Source organism: Ursus arctos, unplaced genomic scaffold (genome assembly GCF_023065955.2).
Source record: "Ursus arctos isolate Adak ecotype North America unplaced genomic scaffold, UrsArc2.0 scaffold_14, whole genome shotgun sequence".
NCBI classification, from domain to species: Eukaryota; Metazoa; Chordata; class Mammalia; order Carnivora; family Ursidae; genus Ursus; species Ursus arctos.
In genome coordinates, this window is record NW_026622808.1 from 2,025,794 (window position 1) to 2,044,455 (window position 18,662).

At 50.8% G+C, this 18,662-nt stretch overlaps 1 protein-coding gene across 1 annotated transcript; it reads left to right on the top strand.

The window, feature by feature from the left end:
* The first annotated feature begins 282 nt into the window (after positions 1–282).
* Positions 283–4,970, top strand: RNF112 (ring finger protein 112). The gene is made up of 14 exons (XM_026521113.3): positions 283–434; positions 615–655; positions 1,231–1,516; positions 1,704–1,910; positions 2,042–2,170; positions 2,403–2,507; positions 2,954–3,004; positions 3,319–3,375; positions 3,456–3,530; positions 3,670–3,787; positions 3,945–4,111; positions 4,197–4,250; positions 4,343–4,417; positions 4,500–4,970. Exons 1-14 carry the CDS (start codon positions 381–383, stop codon positions 4,968–4,970), a joined length of 1,890 nt encoding a protein of 629 aa, XP_026376898.2. The 5' UTR covers positions 283–380.
* Positions 4,971–18,662: the final 13,692 nt, after the last annotated feature.

An 18,662-nucleotide genomic window follows, 5' to 3' on the forward strand; every position in this document is an offset into this window, starting at 1 on the left:
CCCTGTCCTTATCTTTCCCTTCCGTCTCCATGGCGACTCCCCACCTCGGCTCGCCTGCATCCCAGCCTCTGCCAGGGATTCTGGGCCCGGCTCCGTCCCTCCCTCCTCCGGAGCCCTGGTTCCCGCAGTCCTGTCTCCTCCCCTTGGGGTGAGTCCAGAGGCAGCCTCCTCTTTCCCGACTGTCACATCTATTTTCCAGCTCTGACGAGTCTGGGTCGGCTCCTCCGGGGGAGACCATCCCCCAACCCCCCACCCCCTCCACCTGCCACGGGTCCGCCAGCCCTTCCAGGAGGAAAGCCATCCTTGCTGCTGCTGACCGGGTCTGTGCCTCGGGCCTCCTCTCTCTGCTTGCAGACCTCTCCCCACTCCCAGCACCCCCCATGCCGAGGTCCGCCTTGTCAATCATCTCCTTTTGTCATCGGCTCGGCAAACAGGCAAGTCTTGGGTCCTGAGATCTGGGGGGGAGGCTGGGTGGGGGTGGAAGGGGCCACCTGGGGACGAGGGCTGGGTCTGCAGAAGGGGGACGGAGGCACTGACACCCAGGAGGAAGACCGAAATCTGGATTCTCTTCTAGATAACGTTTTATTCCCCCACCCCCCAATTTTGTCTCCAAGGAGAGAAAACGGAGCTTCATGGGAAGCAGTCGCAACAGTTGGTAAGTGGCAGGGCCTGCCAGCTGGACCGTTCCAGGGCCTGCTTGCTCACTGTGGGGCCAGGAACCCGGGCCCTGTGGCCACCGGCCTCCTGCGGGCTGTCCTAGGGGAGGGCCCGAAGCTGGACCTGTGGGCCTGGGGAGGAAGGGTCAGGGAGTACTGCTTGGAGAGCAAATCCAGCTCCGAGAGGGAGCACGGCAGGAATCTTCTAAGAACCAGAGCCATCTGCCCCACCACAGGGAGACTCGCCCTCTCCTTGTGGTCCCGCAGCGTCTGCAGATATCACTCCTGGAGGGTCCGGCTGGAGCCAGTAACTGCCAGTGGGAGCCCTTGCAGGGGAAGGCTGTGGGCTAGGGGTTTCAGGAGCATTTGTGGCAGGCACCGGGCAGGGCACCCTAACGGCCCCGTCACCTCTCCTCTTGCCGATTAGGAACCTGGGGCTCAGATCAGTCTGTGCAGGAGCTCGCCCGTGGCCGCACGGTGGCGGTGGCCTTGGGGCAGGGTTAGGACTCCATCCAGGCTCCTCCCTGCCGGGAGCACTGTCCCCACGGCTCTGCTGCCTGCCCCCCCCCCCCAGGTCCCACACGCCATTCCCCAAGTTGGAGCTGGGCCTGGGGTCCCGGCCCGCGGCACCCCGGGAGCTGCCCGCCTGCTCCATCTGCCTGGAGAGGCTGCGGGAGCCCATCTCGCTGGACTGCGGCCATGACTTCTGCACGCGCTGCTTCAGCACACACCGCGTCCCCGGCTGCGAGCCGCCCTGCTGCCCCGAGTGCCGGAAGATCTGCAAGCAGAAGAGGGGCCTCCGCAGTCTGGGGGAGAAGATGAAGCTCCTGCCGCAGAGGCCCCTGCCCGCCGTGCTGCAGGTCCGGGGACCAGGCCTCGGCGCGGGGCGCGGGGTTGGGAGGGACCCGGGTCCAATCCTCAAGGAGTCCGGCGGCGTTGGCTCTGGTCTAGGAGCCAGGGTGGGGAACCTCCGGAGTCTGGGGTGGGACACCCTGTACACGTGGGGGGCCACTGGCTGCTCAGGGAGGCTTCCTTCTCCTGGCGCAGGAGACCTGTGCCGTGAGGGCCGAGCCCCTGCTGCTGGTGCGTATCAATGCCTCTGGCGGCCTCATCCTGAGGATGGGGGCCATCAACCGCTGCCTGAAGCACCCCCTGGCCAGGGACACCCCCGTCTGCCTCCTTGCTGTCCTGGGGGAGCAGCACTCAGGGAAGACCTTTCTCCTCAACCACCTGCTCCGGGGCCTGCCGGGCCTGGTGAGGGCAGGGCTGGGGCACGGGGCTGCGGGAGGGGGCAGGTCGGGCGGGGGGGGGGGGAACCCAGCCTGGCTTTGGGAGGGGAATGAGGGCTGGATGGACCAACGGCTGCTCTGTTCTCTGCCTTGCAGGAGTCAGGGGAGGGCGGCTGGCCGAGAGGAGGAGGGTCCCTGCAGGGGTTCAGGTGGGGTGCCAATAGCCTGACCAGGGGCATACGGATGTGGAGCCACCCTTTCCTGCTGGGGAAGGAGGGGAGGAAGGTGAGGGGCACGAAGGGCAGAGGAGGAGAAGATTGCGGGGGGCAGGGGGGGTGAAGAGGGTGGCAGATGGGGAGATCATAGACAAAGGGAAGGGGAACAGAGGAGGAAGGCTTGGGGTGCAGGGTCAGGAAGTCGGGGTGGACAGAGGGAGGGTTGGGGGCAGCACGTGGAGGAGTGAGGCGGGCCTGAGCCCTTGGTTCATCTCCCCACCCCATCCCCACCCCTTGTACAGGTGGCCGTGTTCCTGGTGGACACAGGGGACGCCATGAGCCCTGAGCTGAGCAAAGAAACCAGGACCAAGCTCTGCGCCCTGACCACGATGCTGAGCTCCTACCAGGTGGGGGCGCTGTGATCTGCCGCCCCGCCCCATGGCCGCGCTCCGCAGCTTTCTCCAGGACTGGGAGGTCTCAGCCGGGGCTGGTTGGGGCTGGTCCTGGGAGTGCTTACCCTGACCTCGCAGACTTCTGTGTCTGGGGTCACCACAGGTTCTGGGGTTGCCCCTGCAAGGGAGGGATGCCCCCAGCTGGTGAAGGTGGGAGCATGGTTTGTTCGAAAGGGAAGTCGAAGGGCCCTGCCAGCCACTGAAGGTCAGTTAGGACCGTTCCCGGGCCTGCCTTCCGCCCCTCAAGGCCCGCCCAGGCCCTGCAGGCTGCGGAGGCCCCGCGGCAAGTGCCTCCGGGGTCCCGGCCCAGAGTCGGCCTGCGAACTCCTTCCTCACCGGGGTCTTCCCAGTATCTCTTTGCCTTTGCAGACCCTCTTCCACCTTGTTCTCCTTGGTTCCAGATCCTCAACACCTCCCCGGAGCTGAAGGATACAGACCTGGAATACCTGGAGGTGAGGAGAAAATTTGGTCCTGCGGTGCCACCGAGTTCCTGCCCTGACCGTAAGGCCAGGGGACTGGACCAGCCGTAATGGGGTGCCTTCCAGTTCTGGCCTAGGAGTTCATGACCTGGAGCTGGGCTAGTGGGTTTGAGGGCAGAGGGTGAAGCAGGAGAGGCCTGGTTGGGAGAGGCAGGAGAGTCCCAGAGCTGGAAGTGTGGGGGATGGGGAGGTCGGGCGCCCCCCCCCCCACACACCGTGGGCCCAGAGGGGAGGGAGCCACGGTCCTTGGGGTGACCCAGCCGTGATCCCTGGTGCCTCACCCCCAGATGTTTGTCCACGTGGCCGAGGTGATGGGCAGGCATTATGGGATGGTGCCAATCCAGGTGAGACACCCATTTCTGGACCTGTCACCCCAGACCCTAACACCCCCCGGGTGCTGGTGTCAGGACTCCTTCTCTTCCAGCACCTAGATCTCTTAGTCCATGACTCATCCCACTCCAGCAAGGCAGGACTGGGCCGCATGGGTGACATCATCCAGGTGAGGGGTGCCGAAGGAGGGCATGGACCAGGGGTGGGGGCAAGTGGGCAGAAGGGGAGGGGAGGCGGGAGGGGGCCTGCAGGTGAGCCAAGAACGGGAGCCTGGTCCTAGCTCAGAGGTCTCCCCATCCGTCTCTCAGAAATCCTCCGGCAAATACCCCAAGGTTCAGGAGCTGCTCCAAGGGAGGCGTGCGCGCTGTTACCTCCTGCCTGCTCCGGGGCAGCGGCGGGCAAGCAAAGGCCATGGAAGCCCCGGCGGTGAGTGTCCCCGGGAGCAAGGCCTCCCCAGCTTGCCCTCCTCCCGGCCCCGCCGTGGCCCCAGCGAGCTGCCCCCTGCCTCTGACACCCTTTCTCCTCCCAAAGCCCGGTCCTGCTCAGCCCCCGGCCTCCTCAGCATGAGGAATCTCTTCCTCAGACACAGATGACGATTTCGGCCACCTCTGTGCCTACGTGGCCGATGTGCTGAACGCCGCCCCCCAGCACGCCAAGAGCCGCTGCCAGGGGTACTGGAGCGAGGGCCGCCCCGTGGCCAGGGGGGACAGACGCCTGCTCACGGGGCAGCAGCTAGCTCAGGAAATCAAGGTGCGCCCCCCAGCCCACCCGGACCCCCACCCCAGGCCCCCGAGGGCCCGCGGACCCCCTGACCCCTCCCCTGATGTCTCCGCAGAACCTCTCGGGCTGGATGGGGAGGACGGGGCCCGGGTTCTCCTCCGCGGATGAGGTACTATGGGGACCCCCTCGGAGGGTCTGGGGGGCCGGGTCGGTGGGCCCTGGAATGGGAGGAGGGAGGCAGCCTGGCTTTGCCGTGGACAGATGGCCGCGCAGCTGCACGACCTGAGGACGGTGGACGCCGCCAAGAAGGAGTTCGAGGAGTACGTGCGGCAGCAGGTGAGCCGCGGCCCCGTGCGGGAAGCCAGGCCTCGGGCTACCGGGCGGGCGGTCAGCGCGCCTTCCTTTCTCCCCGCCGCAGGACGTGGCCACCAAGCGCATCTTCTCGGCGCTGCGGGTGCTGCCCGACACCATGCGCAACCTCCTGGCCAGCCAGAAGGATGCCATCCTGGCCCGCCACGGGGCCGCCCTGCTGTGCAAGGGCCGAGAGCAGACCCTGGAGGCCCTGGAGGCCGAGCTGCAGGCTGAGGCCAAGGTCTTCATGGACTCCTACACCATGCGCTTCTGTGGCCACCTGGCCGCTGTGGGGGGCGCCGTCGGGGCCGGGCTCATGGGCCTGGCAGGCGGTGTGGTGGGCGCGGGCATGGCAGCGGCTGCGCTGGCTGCGGAGGCCGGGATGGTGGCGGCTGGAGCTGCCGTGGGGGCCACGGGGGCTGCCGTGGTCGGGGGCGGCGTGGGCGCTGGCTTGGCTGCCACCGTGGGCTGCATGGAGAAGGAGGAGGATGACAGGGTGCAGGAAGGGGACCGGGAGCCCCTGCTGCAGGAAGAGTGACGGCGCCCAGGAGACCCAAGGGAGGAAACTATGCCAGGTGGGAGGGAAGGAGGTGTGGGAGGGGAGGTGTTGGGGGTGGTGCCGCACTGCCCCGGTGGAATGGCCAGCGTCTGGGTGGCTGAGTGAGCTGGACCGTCGAGGTGGCTCCAGGATCCTGGAGAGGCCGCCTGGGGTCAGGAGGCCGTGTCTGGGGGCAGCAAATAGAGCATAGGGCCTGTTTCTGGTGGCAGACCATTGCTAACCTGCCGTGGTTCCCAGGTCCACTTGACCCCAGTGTCTCCCACCAAGAATGAGGCTCCACCCTCCCCACCCTGGCTTGTTTCCCTGATGACCCCAGATTGTAGGAAGGCTGAGCAGGCGCCATTCTGGAAGTCTCCCTTGGGTAGAGAGGATCTATCCCTTCACAGATGGGAGAAGGCCCAGGTTGAGTGACCTTGGTGCTCAGGATCGGGGAGCACAAAGGAGGGGCGGAGGGGAGAGAAGGAGGGGGCCACCGGGCAAAACCAAAGAGTCCAGGTATGGCGCACAGTGGCCTAGACCCCGGAGTGGAGCCATTTGCCCTGTCGACTCTTCCCCAAGCTGCCCTAGGAGGTTAAGGGTGGCCTTCCCTACCCACTGCAGCCCCAGGGAGGCCACATGCGCCCTTTGAATGGGGGTCCCTGCAGCTGTTCCCTCATGGTCGTGCCCTTTGTCGAGCCTGCTCAGACAGCAGAGTGCCCAAGTTCTTTCTGGAATGCTGTCCCAGCAATAGGTTAGATGCCAAAGAAAAATGCCGGTAATTGCATTCTGAGCTAAACCAGACAGTGCTCGTAAGTCTAGGGAAGTCCTGCAGAGGACAGCAAAGGGACCATTTTCCACCCTGGCCACCAGCACGCCCTCTTTCCCAAACCCGTGTCTGCAGGAGACCTGGGTGCAGCCCCCCATGGAAACCCAGAGGGCCCAGCGCCCTTCCACAGGACAGGGAAGTCCTGCCGGAAGACTTCTAGGCTATTACCGTGTAAAGTATTCATGGGCGCATTATATGAAAAATAAAATATGTGTGCTTGAACCTCAGCTTCCCAGTAAATTATTGAAACAGGACTTGAATTCAGCCCCCAGAGGGCTTTGGGGCAGAGTGGGGGGAGGTGAACAAAGGCACTCCATCGTGGGGACCTGCAGACAGGAAGAGGGAGGCTGACATTCAAGAGATCTGAGAGCTGAGTGTCCGAGGCCCCACATGGGGGTTGCAGGAGAGCTCAGGCCAAAGGCCAAGGGCACAGCCCCCTTCCACTAGAACTAGGGGTCCTGCTCCCCTACTCTCTCCTGCCTCAGATGACCCTGCAAGCAGATTGTCACCTGGCATCTGTCCTGGCAGGAGAGAGTGGAGGCAGAGCTGGGGAGTCCTTCCTAAAGCCTCGGAGGAAGGAGGTGCCCAGGCCCACCTCTGTGGGGGTTAGCCAGCCGGGCGCTCACCTGCTTCTCGTCTCCGCCTCAGCTCCCCATCTCAGACTTAGAGCAGTGGCCACTGTGTCCAAACCCTGCCTTTTACAGATGCAAACGCAGAGAGGGGAAGTCTTAGCTAATGCTCCCCAGCTGGCCTAGGCAGAAGCAAGAGAGCTCCAAACTCCTGATCCCCCAGCTGGTGTTCCCCACAGATGTCAGAAGAGAGATTTTTTTAAAGTCAGATGTGCTGAAAGCAAGATGCTCCTCCTTGGTGATTTCTTCCCCACCACCTCCTGTTCAGCTCTGGGAAACAGTGTTGGGGGGACTGAGGCAGAAGACAGGGTCTGGGACACGTGCCCAACAGTAGAAGCTCACTTAGCAAGCTGGGGACAAAATAATGACACAGAGAAATCCCAAAGCCTAGTCTGGGGACAGGTGGGTTGAAGACAGAGGGCTGAGGATGATTCTGACTTTTGGAGACTGGGCCAGAGGTGAAGGAAGGGTCCACACTTTGTCCGGGGTTTGCCGAGAAAGGCTCCCCGGAAGCATCGTTTGGGCCGTTGCATGGTCACGTGGTGGACACATGACCTACAACACCTCCCAGACTCTGGGGCTGCCAGCCTTAGAATTTGGGGGGGGCGGCTCCAAGGATTCCCTGAGGGAGGTTTTGTCTAGCTAGAATCCCACCTAATAGCACTGGGAGGAGCTGTCGTGGGCTGCTTTACCCTGATCTTTGAATGGAAGTGAGCTGTCGGCCAAGTGGGGGAAGGGCTCCACAGAAGCAAGATGAGTCATATTAAGTAGTATTTGCCTTGCGCCCTTTAGTTTCAAAGCATCTTCCCAAACATCACCTTCCTTAAGTCTTGAAACCATCTCATGCAACTCTTAGGGCACCCATGTCTATGGAAGCTCAGAGATATGACTAGTCAGACGTAAGCCAAGACTTGAACCCAGTGTTTCTGATGTCAGGTTCCTTGCTTAGGGGAGCCCTCACCGCACAAGTCTCTCCAGACTCCATGACCAGGCCGCTGGGTCCCAGAGCCAATTAGGGGGCTTCCTGGGTTTCCAACGTCAGTTCTGGAATTCACAAGAGCCCACGTGACTCTGTGCTCAAGGTCCCTGTGGGGTGCTGATGCCCACCGATTTCTCTTCTATGACCTGTTGAAGGTCACGGACCCCAAGATTCTGGGTTAGGGATCTGGGGATTTGGCTTGCGGTTCCTGCTTCTGAGGCCAGTCCTCATGTCGGAGATGGCAGCACCACCCCACGAAAGAACCTGCCTTCCTAAATCCTGCTGTGGGCTGAACCCCACCCCCAACCCTATTCATGCATGGAAATCCTAATCCACCATGTGATGGTATTAGGAGGCGCGGCGTTTGGGAGGTGATCGGGCCATGAGGGTGGAGCCCTCATAAATGGGATTAGTGCCCTTAGAAAAGAATCCCAGAGAGATTGCTAGCTCCTTGGCCTGAGGTGAGTGCACACAGCCATCTAATGGACCAGGAAGGAGGCTCTCACCAGCCACCACACCAAATCTGCCGGCATCATGATGTTGAACTTTGAACTACCAGAACCGTGAGAAATAAATATTTGTTGTTTGTGAGCTCCCCAGCCTGTGGGATTTTCTTGCAGCAGCCTCTTGACTGCATGGGGCAGGACCCCCTAGATCCCCCCACCTGCACTAAAAAATGCCCTGAGCAAGGAAGAAACTTCACTTGCATTGAGTGAATGAGATATACAGGTTTATTTATTACTGCAGCGTAGCCTAGCCTAACCCTAACTAACATGGCAATTTGCTCCTTGAAATGGGGTGAAAACCTGAAACATCGCTGGCTGGTTGGGGGGCAGTGAAGAAACACACTGTTGGGTCCATTTAATGTCATGATAACACATTTGGTAAAACTGTCCCCTGCAGTAGCATGGAAGCTGGACTCTTGCACTGTTGAGGAAAACATTTTAAAAAATGAAATCTGCCCACGCAGAAAACCTTCCCTACTAAGGTTGAAAAGGAATAGTTCTCTTACGAAGCATTAACTCAGACTGGGCTGTGTCACAGGTCATCTGCTACTTAAAACATAAAATTATTAAGACAGAAGAGAAATCCCACCACTTCCAGGTGGCCAAGCAGATACGACCCTATGTGCATATTCTCAGGTATGAGCACCTGTCAGGTGAGAGGACTCAACAGTCCCACTCACTGTACGTGCTTTCAGATTCACTTTGGGGTGAATGATCATTGGGGTGAATGATCACTCTGTGGTCATTGGGGTGGCTGTCGTGCTAGTTAATGACCTCTTTCTAAAGGAAAAATGAAAATTCTTGTACCTCTATGATGAGAAGGTAGTTGAGGTGCCTCGGCTGGATTCCCATGGTGACAGGGAGATGGGGTGCTCTCTTCTTTGATGTTGACATTGAAAAGACATGGCTCCCAGGCCCTGCTGAAAAATCTTCCTGGGTTTTAATTCTGGTAAGAGGCTTATGTAACCTTTAGTAAGATTTGCATGCATATCAAAAGGACAGAGGAATTCTTTACAAATACAAGTTTTCTCCAGGAAAGGTTCTAAGAAAAGGAGGGAGAGAAAAGATCTCTTTCCTTTCGGAAAGGAAATTCAATCTTATTTTTATTTACCCTTGCAGTTTTCCTCTTTTGTCACTATTTTAATGTAACGCTATAATTTCTGATGATCTCTTGGGGCGCCTGGGTGGCACAGCGGTTGAGCGTCTGCCTTCGGCTCAGGGCGTGATCCCGGCGTTATGGGATCGAGTCCCACATCAGGCTCTTCCACTATGAGCCTGCTTCTTCCTCTCCCACTCCCCCTGCTTGTGTTCCCTCTCTCGCTGGCTGTCTCTCTCTGTCGAATAAATAAAAAAAATCTTAAAAAAAAATAATTTCTGATGATCTCCATTGCTGTTTCTACCTTTCTCTTGGCATTTTGCAGTCGTTGAAATATTCGGCGATTCTGTGGTAAAATACAAAGCAATTATCAGAATCACGCTGGGATGAGTAAAACATGGACTTGTGGAAAAGTCTTCAAATATGTATACCAACAATACACATTTATTTAAAGCAAACGTAAGGGAGGAAAAATATCTTTTCCTTTTACTTGTTAAAAACAAGACAACAGGGGCACCTAGGTATGTTTTTCTCTTACTAACCTGTCTTTTGCATTTTGGCTTAGGTCATGATCTCAGGGTCGTGAGATCGAGCCCTGCATTGGGCTCCACTATGAGCATGGAGTCTGCTTAAGGTTCTCTCTCTCCCTCTGTGTGCCCCCCTCCGTGCTCGCACATGCTCTCTCTCCCTCTCTTTAAAAGCAAAAAGAATAACAACAAGAAAAAACATTAAAAACAAGACAACAGGTGCAAAATGGAGTTGCTTATGCTAAGCCCATGTTACCAAACTGAGACTTCATTAGAATTTCAGCTCTTCCAGAAATTGAACTTTAAACCATTCAGGAATTATTTGATCAGTAAGTAGTTAGGCCATCAGCCTGATAGACCCTTGGCAATCCCCTAAAGGAAAATGACCTTGCGATAACCAACCCGCTTTTCTGCCTAGTATAACTTCCTTGTTCCTGCTCCCTTCTGCCTATAAAAGTCTTGCGTTTCATACAGCTCCTTGGAGCTCCTTTCTATCGGCTAGATTTAATGCTGCTCAACTTATGAATCATTGAATAAAGCCAATAGGATCTGAAAAATTTACTCAGTTGAATTTTTTTTGTAAACGTACTCTTCTAAATTCTTGGCTAAGACCCCTATAGCAAAAGACAGATTAATAAGAGAAAAGCATACAAATTTATTTAATATAAGTTTCATGTGTTGTGAAAGTCTTCACAAGGAAATGAAGACTGGAGGAAGTGGTTATGGCTGAGTGTTTTTATGCTGGGTTTGGTGAAGAGTGGAAAGGTGTGGAAAAGTATGATAGAAGGGGAAACGAAGCAAGGACTGTTCATTCCGATTCCTCTTCGCCTCACTTCATCTTCAGAGATAAGGGTGCTCTTTCCTCTGGGTATAAGGAGGGTGCCTCTCACATGAGAGTTTCATGACCTGTTTTAGGGGAAGGTCAGAAAGCTCTTCCTGAGCCTGCCATTTCTCAAATTCCTTCACCTTCAAATACTCTATATGCCAAGGTGCCATTTTGCAAGGGGCAGGGGTGCACGGTGAGTGTGTCTCGAACCCTGCTGATAAGCAATAAGCAAAAATTCTCCTTCAGCATACATTAATTTTACAAACTGTGTGTTGATTTTATTATTTGCCCTCTCATGGGATTAACTATTTGAGTATTATTTTGTAGTTGTTCATAAACTCTTACCCCATCTTAGTGGAAGGAATAGCGTAACTTCAGAGCCTGATAATCTAACATTTTAAGAGTTTTTCTTGTAAGGCCAATACCTTTGTCCTGAGTTCCCATCAATTGCATGAGTAAACTCACATTTACATGATAATTGAGGTCCTTCAGTAATTTTTCTATCACCCTATACAATATTTCTTGATGCAAGACGTTCCAAGATGTCCATGGCCTTGATCTAGTAGCAAAGGCTTCTTCTGAGGGACTCTTGGAATAGTAGAATCAGTTTGCAGTGCGTACTGTCCATGGCTCTAGTTGTTCTAAGTCTCGAGGATAAACACCAGTAGGCTATTGTTCACATCAGTTCAAGTCAATTATATGATAGCAGGTCTGTCATGATGAGCTAGTGGTAATATCTCAGCTGCTGGCTAGCTAACCACTAACTGCTTTGTTGCTGAGCACCTCCGAGAACTTTGTAGTGAGTTTTTCTTCCAGTGTTGAATTATTCCCAACAGCGCCATTCCAAGTGTCCGCCATTTCCACTGCAATCATATTACATATTTTTGTAATTGTCCTGAAGCACTGAGTTTATTGGTCAAAGTATCATATCAAAAAGCATTAACTAGACCTTGCCTGGTTTATTCCCCCCAAGGATTGTTTCTAATAGGCTTCTTTTTGTCCTTGGATGGCACCCTTAATAAGCAAATTTCATAAAGGGGAGCCTAGTGGGCGTGATTCCAGTTGTAAAGACTGTTAGCCTGAGACATTTGGTGTCAGATTTTGGGTTTGAGTATTGACAAACATTCTCACCTTGACCAAACTCTACGCCAGACCTTGTTGGACTCACTTCTCACCTAGGCCCTGACTTTGTGGCTTTCATGTTTATCTCTCTGTTGCCCACTCTTAGCAAGCATCCTGCTAAATCAGTTTAGCCAGAACTCCCCATCATTGATATCTGATCAGCTTGGATATCTGATGGGGTTCCTCACCCCACCACTCTCAGGTGATGTCTGATCACCCTGGCTTGCCTTCAGCAAGACTCCTATTAGGTCAGTTTAGCCAGAATCCTCCCCGACCCCTAATGTTTCCTCTTGGTGATTTTCCATCCACTGACCACCCCCCACCCCATCCTACTCCTTGGCTATAAACTTCCACTGTTCCTTGTTGTGTTTGGAGTTGAGCCCGATTTCTTCCCCCATTCCAAGACCCCCTTTGCAGAGGTCCCTAGACCTATCCCATGGTCCTGAATAAAGTCTGCTTTATGATTCTCTAAGTGTCATGAACAATTTTTTCTTGACTAGTATCAAGATGCATATTAGTTCCTTTTACTTTAACATTGTCAAAAATGTTAAAGTAAATGGTCCCAAAAACCTCACTTGGCCGATAATAGGTTGTTGGACTTTTATGTCCGGACTGTGTCTCTCCTGGGAGTACAATATGGAGCTGATCAGAAACATGTAATTGTGAGGGTGCCTGGGTGGCTCAGTCAGCTAGGTGTCTGCCTTTGGATCAGGTCATGACCCCAGAGTCCTGGGATCGAGCCCTGCATCAGGCTCCCTGCTCAGCTGGGAGTCTGCTTCTCCCTCTGCCCCTCACCCTGCTTGTGCTTTCTCTCTCTCTCTCAAATAATTAAATAAAATCTTAAAAAAACAGAAAAATGTAATTGTGGAAACCATTCAAAAGAACTAGCAATAAAAAAAAAAGAAATAGCAATGTTCCAAATAACATGTTTGTATCTGGTAAATTTTGAGTCTTAAAGTAATTGAGATAATCACTACTGTGAATAAGAGACCAGGGGTGTTTATGATAATAATAATAATTTCAGTAGAAAAGCTCTTTTCTTTAAAAAAAAAAAAGCTCTTTTTTATTGAGCTCAATACCAATATCAGTGATTCTAGAACACTTGTTTCAAGTCCTTGTGGGAACCTCAGTCCCTTCCTCCTGAGATGGTAACTTCACATTAGAAGCATGAATCCAACTGGATTTTTCTTTCACTTTGATAGCTGTATCAGAACACTTGAAAGGATCCCTTCCAACGTGGTGACAGGCATCTGTCCTCTGGAACACCTTTATGTACATGAAATCCCCCAGCAGAGAGGGGTGGTAGACCTCCTCCAATGGGTCCTGCCAGGTCCTTATGATGTTATGTCTCACCGTTTCTAGGGAGAGAAGCCCTTTTAAGAACTGAACATGTTTATGAGAGAATTCAGCTAAACTGGGCACAGAATATGGCCTCAGATCCAAATTCATAGACCCATCAAACATAAGTTCTTAAGTTCAAAGGGAGAGACACCGTGCTTTCGGGGAGGGTCACTCTCGTTTTTAACAAGGCTGGTGGTAAAGCCTGAGACCATTTTCACCTGGTAGACTCCTGAATGAAGCTTTCAGAGTTGGATTCATCCATTCTACTTGTCCAAAGGGCTGAGAGGACAGGGCGTATCGCAGCATGATATGCGTGACTCCTCAGGGACAACACCTACACATCCCGCAAACTATAACGACACAAAAAAAAAATCTCTTACTTTCCACAGGTGTCCATTCTATAGAATTGAGCTGCCCCCAGGTGCCTCCTATTTCTACCTTGGCAGTGGCCCGGAAAGAATTCTACTGACAGCTCAGTGCCTCTCTGATCCATTTTGGATAATGTCATCTGCTTGGTAGTCATGGTAAGAGTCTAGTGCCTTTAAAATCCCTCTCAGATGATTGACTCAGATGATTTTGTTGATGGCACATTACTAATCAAGCAGATGGGAAGTATGGTACAGGGATTATTTTGTTAGCAGATTCTCAGAGTCCAATTGAATTACTTTTAGCCCTTTTCTCAACACATGCGTCCATTTCCTTTCGTGAAGCGTGTTTTTGAAAACGAGCAGAAATGACTTGCATTAAAAACGGGACATTTTTGGGGGTCCACGTTTTAACCAGGGCTTCAGCAGCTCTGTCAGCAAAATCATCTCCTTTAGAAGCTGACATTTTGCCCCACATGAGCCCTACAACTGATTGCGGATATATGAGCTGCAAAGCTTTTGACAACTCAGCTCATAATTTTCCATGAGATAGTTTAATTCCCATCTTAGTCAAGAATCTCCTACTTTTCCAAGTTTGCCCTGTTGCTCAGCAGACCCTAAACAGTTTACTACCAGTAGGTAGATTTGCTCTAAGTCTCCAACTGAGAATCATGGTCCTAGTAACTGCTAATAGTTAATTCCACTCGTGCTCATTTAATTTCAGGCAAAACCTAAGCTTTGGAGGTTTGACGAGCAGCCACCACAGTGCAGGAAGTCTTGTCTTGGCCATTTTTGTCCCTGAGCATGACCCAGCAGGAAACATGATCAAATCTGAATTTTGAAATGGAATGACAGATAAATCCAATTGGGGTCTCATGTCTAACTGTGGTGCCATCATACAGTCCTGGCCATCTCTTTGCTCAGGTAACAGAGTAGCATGGTGTAGGAGGTCATGTCTCAAGCACCACATCGGGGTTGGGTTGTACCACTTGGTCAGAGCTGGTCTGATGGTGCACCTGCAATGCTGGGTCTTCCACACTTCAAAGATGGCCCGTGACATGCCAAGCAGTCAAATGACCCGAAGAAAGCCTTGGCCCTTTCAATAAGGGTGGCTGCTGCCACCACAGCATGGAAGCATCCAGAAGAACTAAGAAATAATACTATTGGTCTAGAGTCAAATGCCAACTTTTGAGTTAAATTCTGCTAGCAGTCAGTGCCTTTGTTTCCATGGCAAATCATGTGGAAAGATTTTTCAAAATTTGGAATCCTCACAGCTTAGGGAGAGACTGAAACCAATTTCAGTTGTTGAAAAGCTTCCTCCAGATTCTAGGGGCCAAACAGAAGGGTCTAGAGTATTATCAATAGGTTGGCCTATCAGAGGACTTGCCTGCTCTGCAAAAGCTGGAATCCACTGTGAAAAATATCCTTCTCATTCTCCAAATTCTCTAAGTTGCTTTGTTGTTGTTGTTGTTGTTGTTGTTGTTGTTGCAGGCTATTTCATCTGCAAAATTGGCCAACTCCTGCATTCTAACACTTTGTGGCTTTCCACGACAAATGCCCTAAATATTTGACCCCAGTTTGGCAATACTGCAGTTTGTCTAGTGAGGTCTTATGTCCCTGCGAGGTGAGGAATTGCAAGAAGCCAAAGTATCAGTTTTGCATTACACTTTAGTTTCTGAAGCTACCAGCAAATCATCCACATACCGAATAATTATAGATCACTCAGTGAGACAGATTTCCTGAAGAGAGCTAGACAGATAACAGGAGTCCCAAAACTCCTGAGGAATCCTTTGCTATAAACATACTGGACTCCTTCAAAGGTAAAAGCAAATGGGAATTTGAGCTCATTAGTGAGAGGGACAGAAAAAAAAAGAAAGAAAGAAAGAAAACAGCAGAATGTAGAGAAAAACTTTGCAGGCAACAGAATCAAAGTCAGAAAAGTTGCAGGCGTAGGGACCACAGGGCTCAATGAAAGGACAAACTCATTCGCTTCTCTAAGATCTGGTACAAATCCCTACAGGGGTCAACGCTTTATCTCAAATTCACCTTCCTTGCTTGCTGGAGGTATGGGAGTATGACAGGGTGACTGTCCCTTTTCAAAAAATGATGGTTTGTTGTCTAATTTTTAAAATAACTGGTTTGATCTCCTCTAATGAAGCCCTTGAAAAAGGATATCGTTTTACACGTGGCCATGGCTTATCCTTTTGGTGAGCTATTTTTATCAGTTTTACATCTCCAAAGAAACCAGTATCCTAATTCCCAAGGCCCCAAGTGGTGCCTGGATCTGTTTCAGCCCTGGTGCTTTTCCAGCATGGTGTGAGGCTGCCACTCTGTCTTTCCCTCTCTCTTTCAGGAGGCACAGGATAACCAAGTCCGCCTTTTGTCCAGGGAGCTCCACAAACACTCCATCAGAGCACAGAACATGGTAGGTCTCCACCAGCACAGCGGACATCTCTCCTGTGGATTTACAGGGGAATCAGGAGAAAGGAAGGACTCCTGTTCCTCAGTCAGGGAGGGAACCACAGAGACAGAGGAATGGTCGAAAAGAACTCTTTTGTTATTGGGTGGAGTCTTTTTTAAAAAATGATCATTAGGTCAACATGGTTTCCAGCATTGCTAACTAAGCCTTCTATGTCTGAACTGATTTTATCTGCTTGGTTATCAACTACTGAGAGAAGAATGTGGAAATCTTTAACTGTAATGGTGGACTATTTATAAATATATTATACATGTGATATATATAAGTGGTGGTCTATTTCTCCCAGCAGTTCTATCAGTTTTTGTTTCACATATTGGGTGAATTCACATTTTAGGTGTAGACACGTTCAGGAACGTCATGTCTTCCCTTGAATGCAACGTTATGAGATGTTTCTCTATCACCCTGGTGAAAGTCCTTTTGTGGTCGGCTTTGTCTGATACAACTACTCCAAGTGTGTTTTATTCAGTGCTTGCCTGGTATATCTTTTTCATTCTTTCACTTTGAATCAGCTGTGTCTTTATATTTAAACTGTGTTTCTTATAGAGAACATATTTTGGGTCTTGCTTTTCTACCCCGTCTGATAATATCTGCTTTTTCCTTGCATTATTTAGGCCATTTACATTTAAAGTAATTATTAATATGGGGTGCCTGGGTGGCTCAGTCTGTCGGGCATCTGACTCTTGGTTTTGGCTCAGGTCATGATCTCAAGGTCATGTGACTGAGCCCCGCGTAGGGCTCCATGCTCGGGCAAAGAGTCTGCTTGAGTTTCTTTCCCTCTGCCCCTCCCCTGCTCACACGCATGCGTGCTCTCTGAAATAAATAAATAAAATCTTAAAAAAATAAAGTAATTATTAATAGGATATGCCTTGGTGTGGTTTTCTTTATGTTTCTTATGTTTAGGGTTTATTGAGCCTGGATCTGTTGGTTTCCATCAAATTTGGAAAATTTCAGGACATTATTCTTTAAAGTTTTTTCTGCCTCTTCTCATTTTAGAACCGCAATGACATGTACAGTGGACTATTTGATATTGTCCCACAAGTGTCTGATGTTCTTTTCTCCCCCCTCTTTTCATTCTTTCTCTGCATTTTCCTCTCTGATCTTTACTCTCTAATATCTACTCTGCTGTAAATCCCAACTGGTCTTTCTTTTTAAAATATCTTCTATTTCGCTCCCGATCCTCTGGATTCTTGAGCACACAGAGCATATTTATGATAACTGTTTCTATGTCTTTGTCTATTAATTCCATCATCTCTGTCACTTAGAGATCTGATTCTACTGATAGATTTTCCCTTGATTATGGGTAATATCTGCCTGCTTCTTTCCATGTCTTTTCATTTTTTTTCTGAAAAAAAATTACTGGGACAATATATACAACACAGAATCTGCCATTGTAACCATTTTCTAAGTGTGCAGTTCACTGGCGTTGAGTACATTCACATTATTATGTAACCATCACCACCATTCAAACTCCAAACTTGCAAAGCTGAAACTCTGTCCCCCTTAAAAAATAACTCCCCCCAGCCCTGGAACCACCACTCTACTTTCTGTGTCTATGAATTTGACTACTCTGGGGACCTCATATGAGTGGAATCATACATTTGTCCTCTCGTGGCATGCTTATTCATTTAACATAACATCTTTAAGGTTCATCCATGTTGTAGCCTGTGACAGGATTTTTCCCCTTTTTGAGTCAGACCTACTGATTTTTAAAAAAGATTTTTATTTATTTTTTTAATTTAAATTCAACTAGCCAACATATAGTACATTATTAGTTTTTGATATAATGTTAAAAAAACAAAAACAAAAAAAGAGAGCACAAGCTGGGGGAGGGGCCAAGGGAGAGGGACACGCAGACTCCCTGCTGAGCATGGAGCCTGATGCCAGGCTTGATCCCAGGACCCTGAGATCACAACCCAAGCCAAAGTCAAGCACTTAACCAACTGAGTCACCCAGGCACCCATGCCTTCTGATTTTTAATTGAATGCTAGACATTGTGGCTTTTACATTGTTGGGTCCCAAATGTCATTGAATTCCTTTAAAGAGTGTGGGATTTTCTGCTAACAAACAGCTTGAAAGGATCAAATGGATCCCTAGTAGCTTAGCTGTGTTCCAGAACAAAGTACAATAGCCTTTCAAGGAAGACAATATCTAGTCCCATGTATTACAAGCCCTTTCCATGCTGGATCTCTTCCCAGCCCTGCATGAGTGCCAGTAATTGTTCAGCCTACAAGTTCCAAATCAGATTTTTGGGTAAAAAAACCCACAAAACCTTTTTAGGTGCACTAAGCAAAAGGCCAATTTGAAATACTGTATTGGTATCGGCGAAGACTCAAGAAACACAATCTAATTGACTCATTCTTATTATAATAAATGATATTTATGCTCCCAGTATAATGTAGACTTCACTAGGATATCACTCCTCATACAGACATCAGGCTTGTACTTGTCTACCATATTCTAACTTATCCTGTGTAACCTGAGTAATTATTAGAGTTATCCAGGTATTTAAAACTACCACCACCCCAGTGAATCATGCGTCCTAAAAAGGACATCCAGGGGTGCCTGGGAGGCTCAGTCAGTTAAGCGTCCAACTCTTGGTTTCAGCTCAGGTCATGATCTCAGGGTCATGAGATCAAGCCCCGCATGGGGCTCTGCAATCTCGGCTTGATATTCTTTCTTCTCCCTCTTCCTTCCCCCTCTGCTCCTCCCCCTGCTGACACACTCTCTAAATAAAATCTTTAAAAAAAAAAAAAAGGACATCCGGAAGCTCGCAAAACAAACGAAACACAGATTATTCTTCAAAACGTCCAGAAGGGAAAATTGGTCCCCTTTTCATGCATACTCCACAAACTAGATCTCCCACAAAGGGAATCAAACAACTCGAAAAGGTGTTCAAACTTTTCTCTAACCTTCACAAAAGTCATCAAAGATGACACTTCTGTTCTGAAGGCCCAACAAACTAACCTAGATGCATTAGCTAAAGTAGTCGTGGCCTT

Coding starts and splice junctions, on each gene's coding strand:
- RNF112 (XM_026521113.3), top strand. CDS start 381: ATGCCGAGGTCCGCCTTGTCAATCATCTCCTTTTGTCATCGGCTCGGC. Junction 2,171..2,402: donor TGGGGAAGGAGGGGAGGAAG/GTGAGGGGCACG, acceptor CCCCTTGTACAG/GTGGCCGTGTTCCTGGTGGA. Junction 3,005..3,318: donor CAGACCTGGAATACCTGGAG/GTGAGGAGAAAA, acceptor CCTCACCCCCAG/ATGTTTGTCCACGTGGCCGA.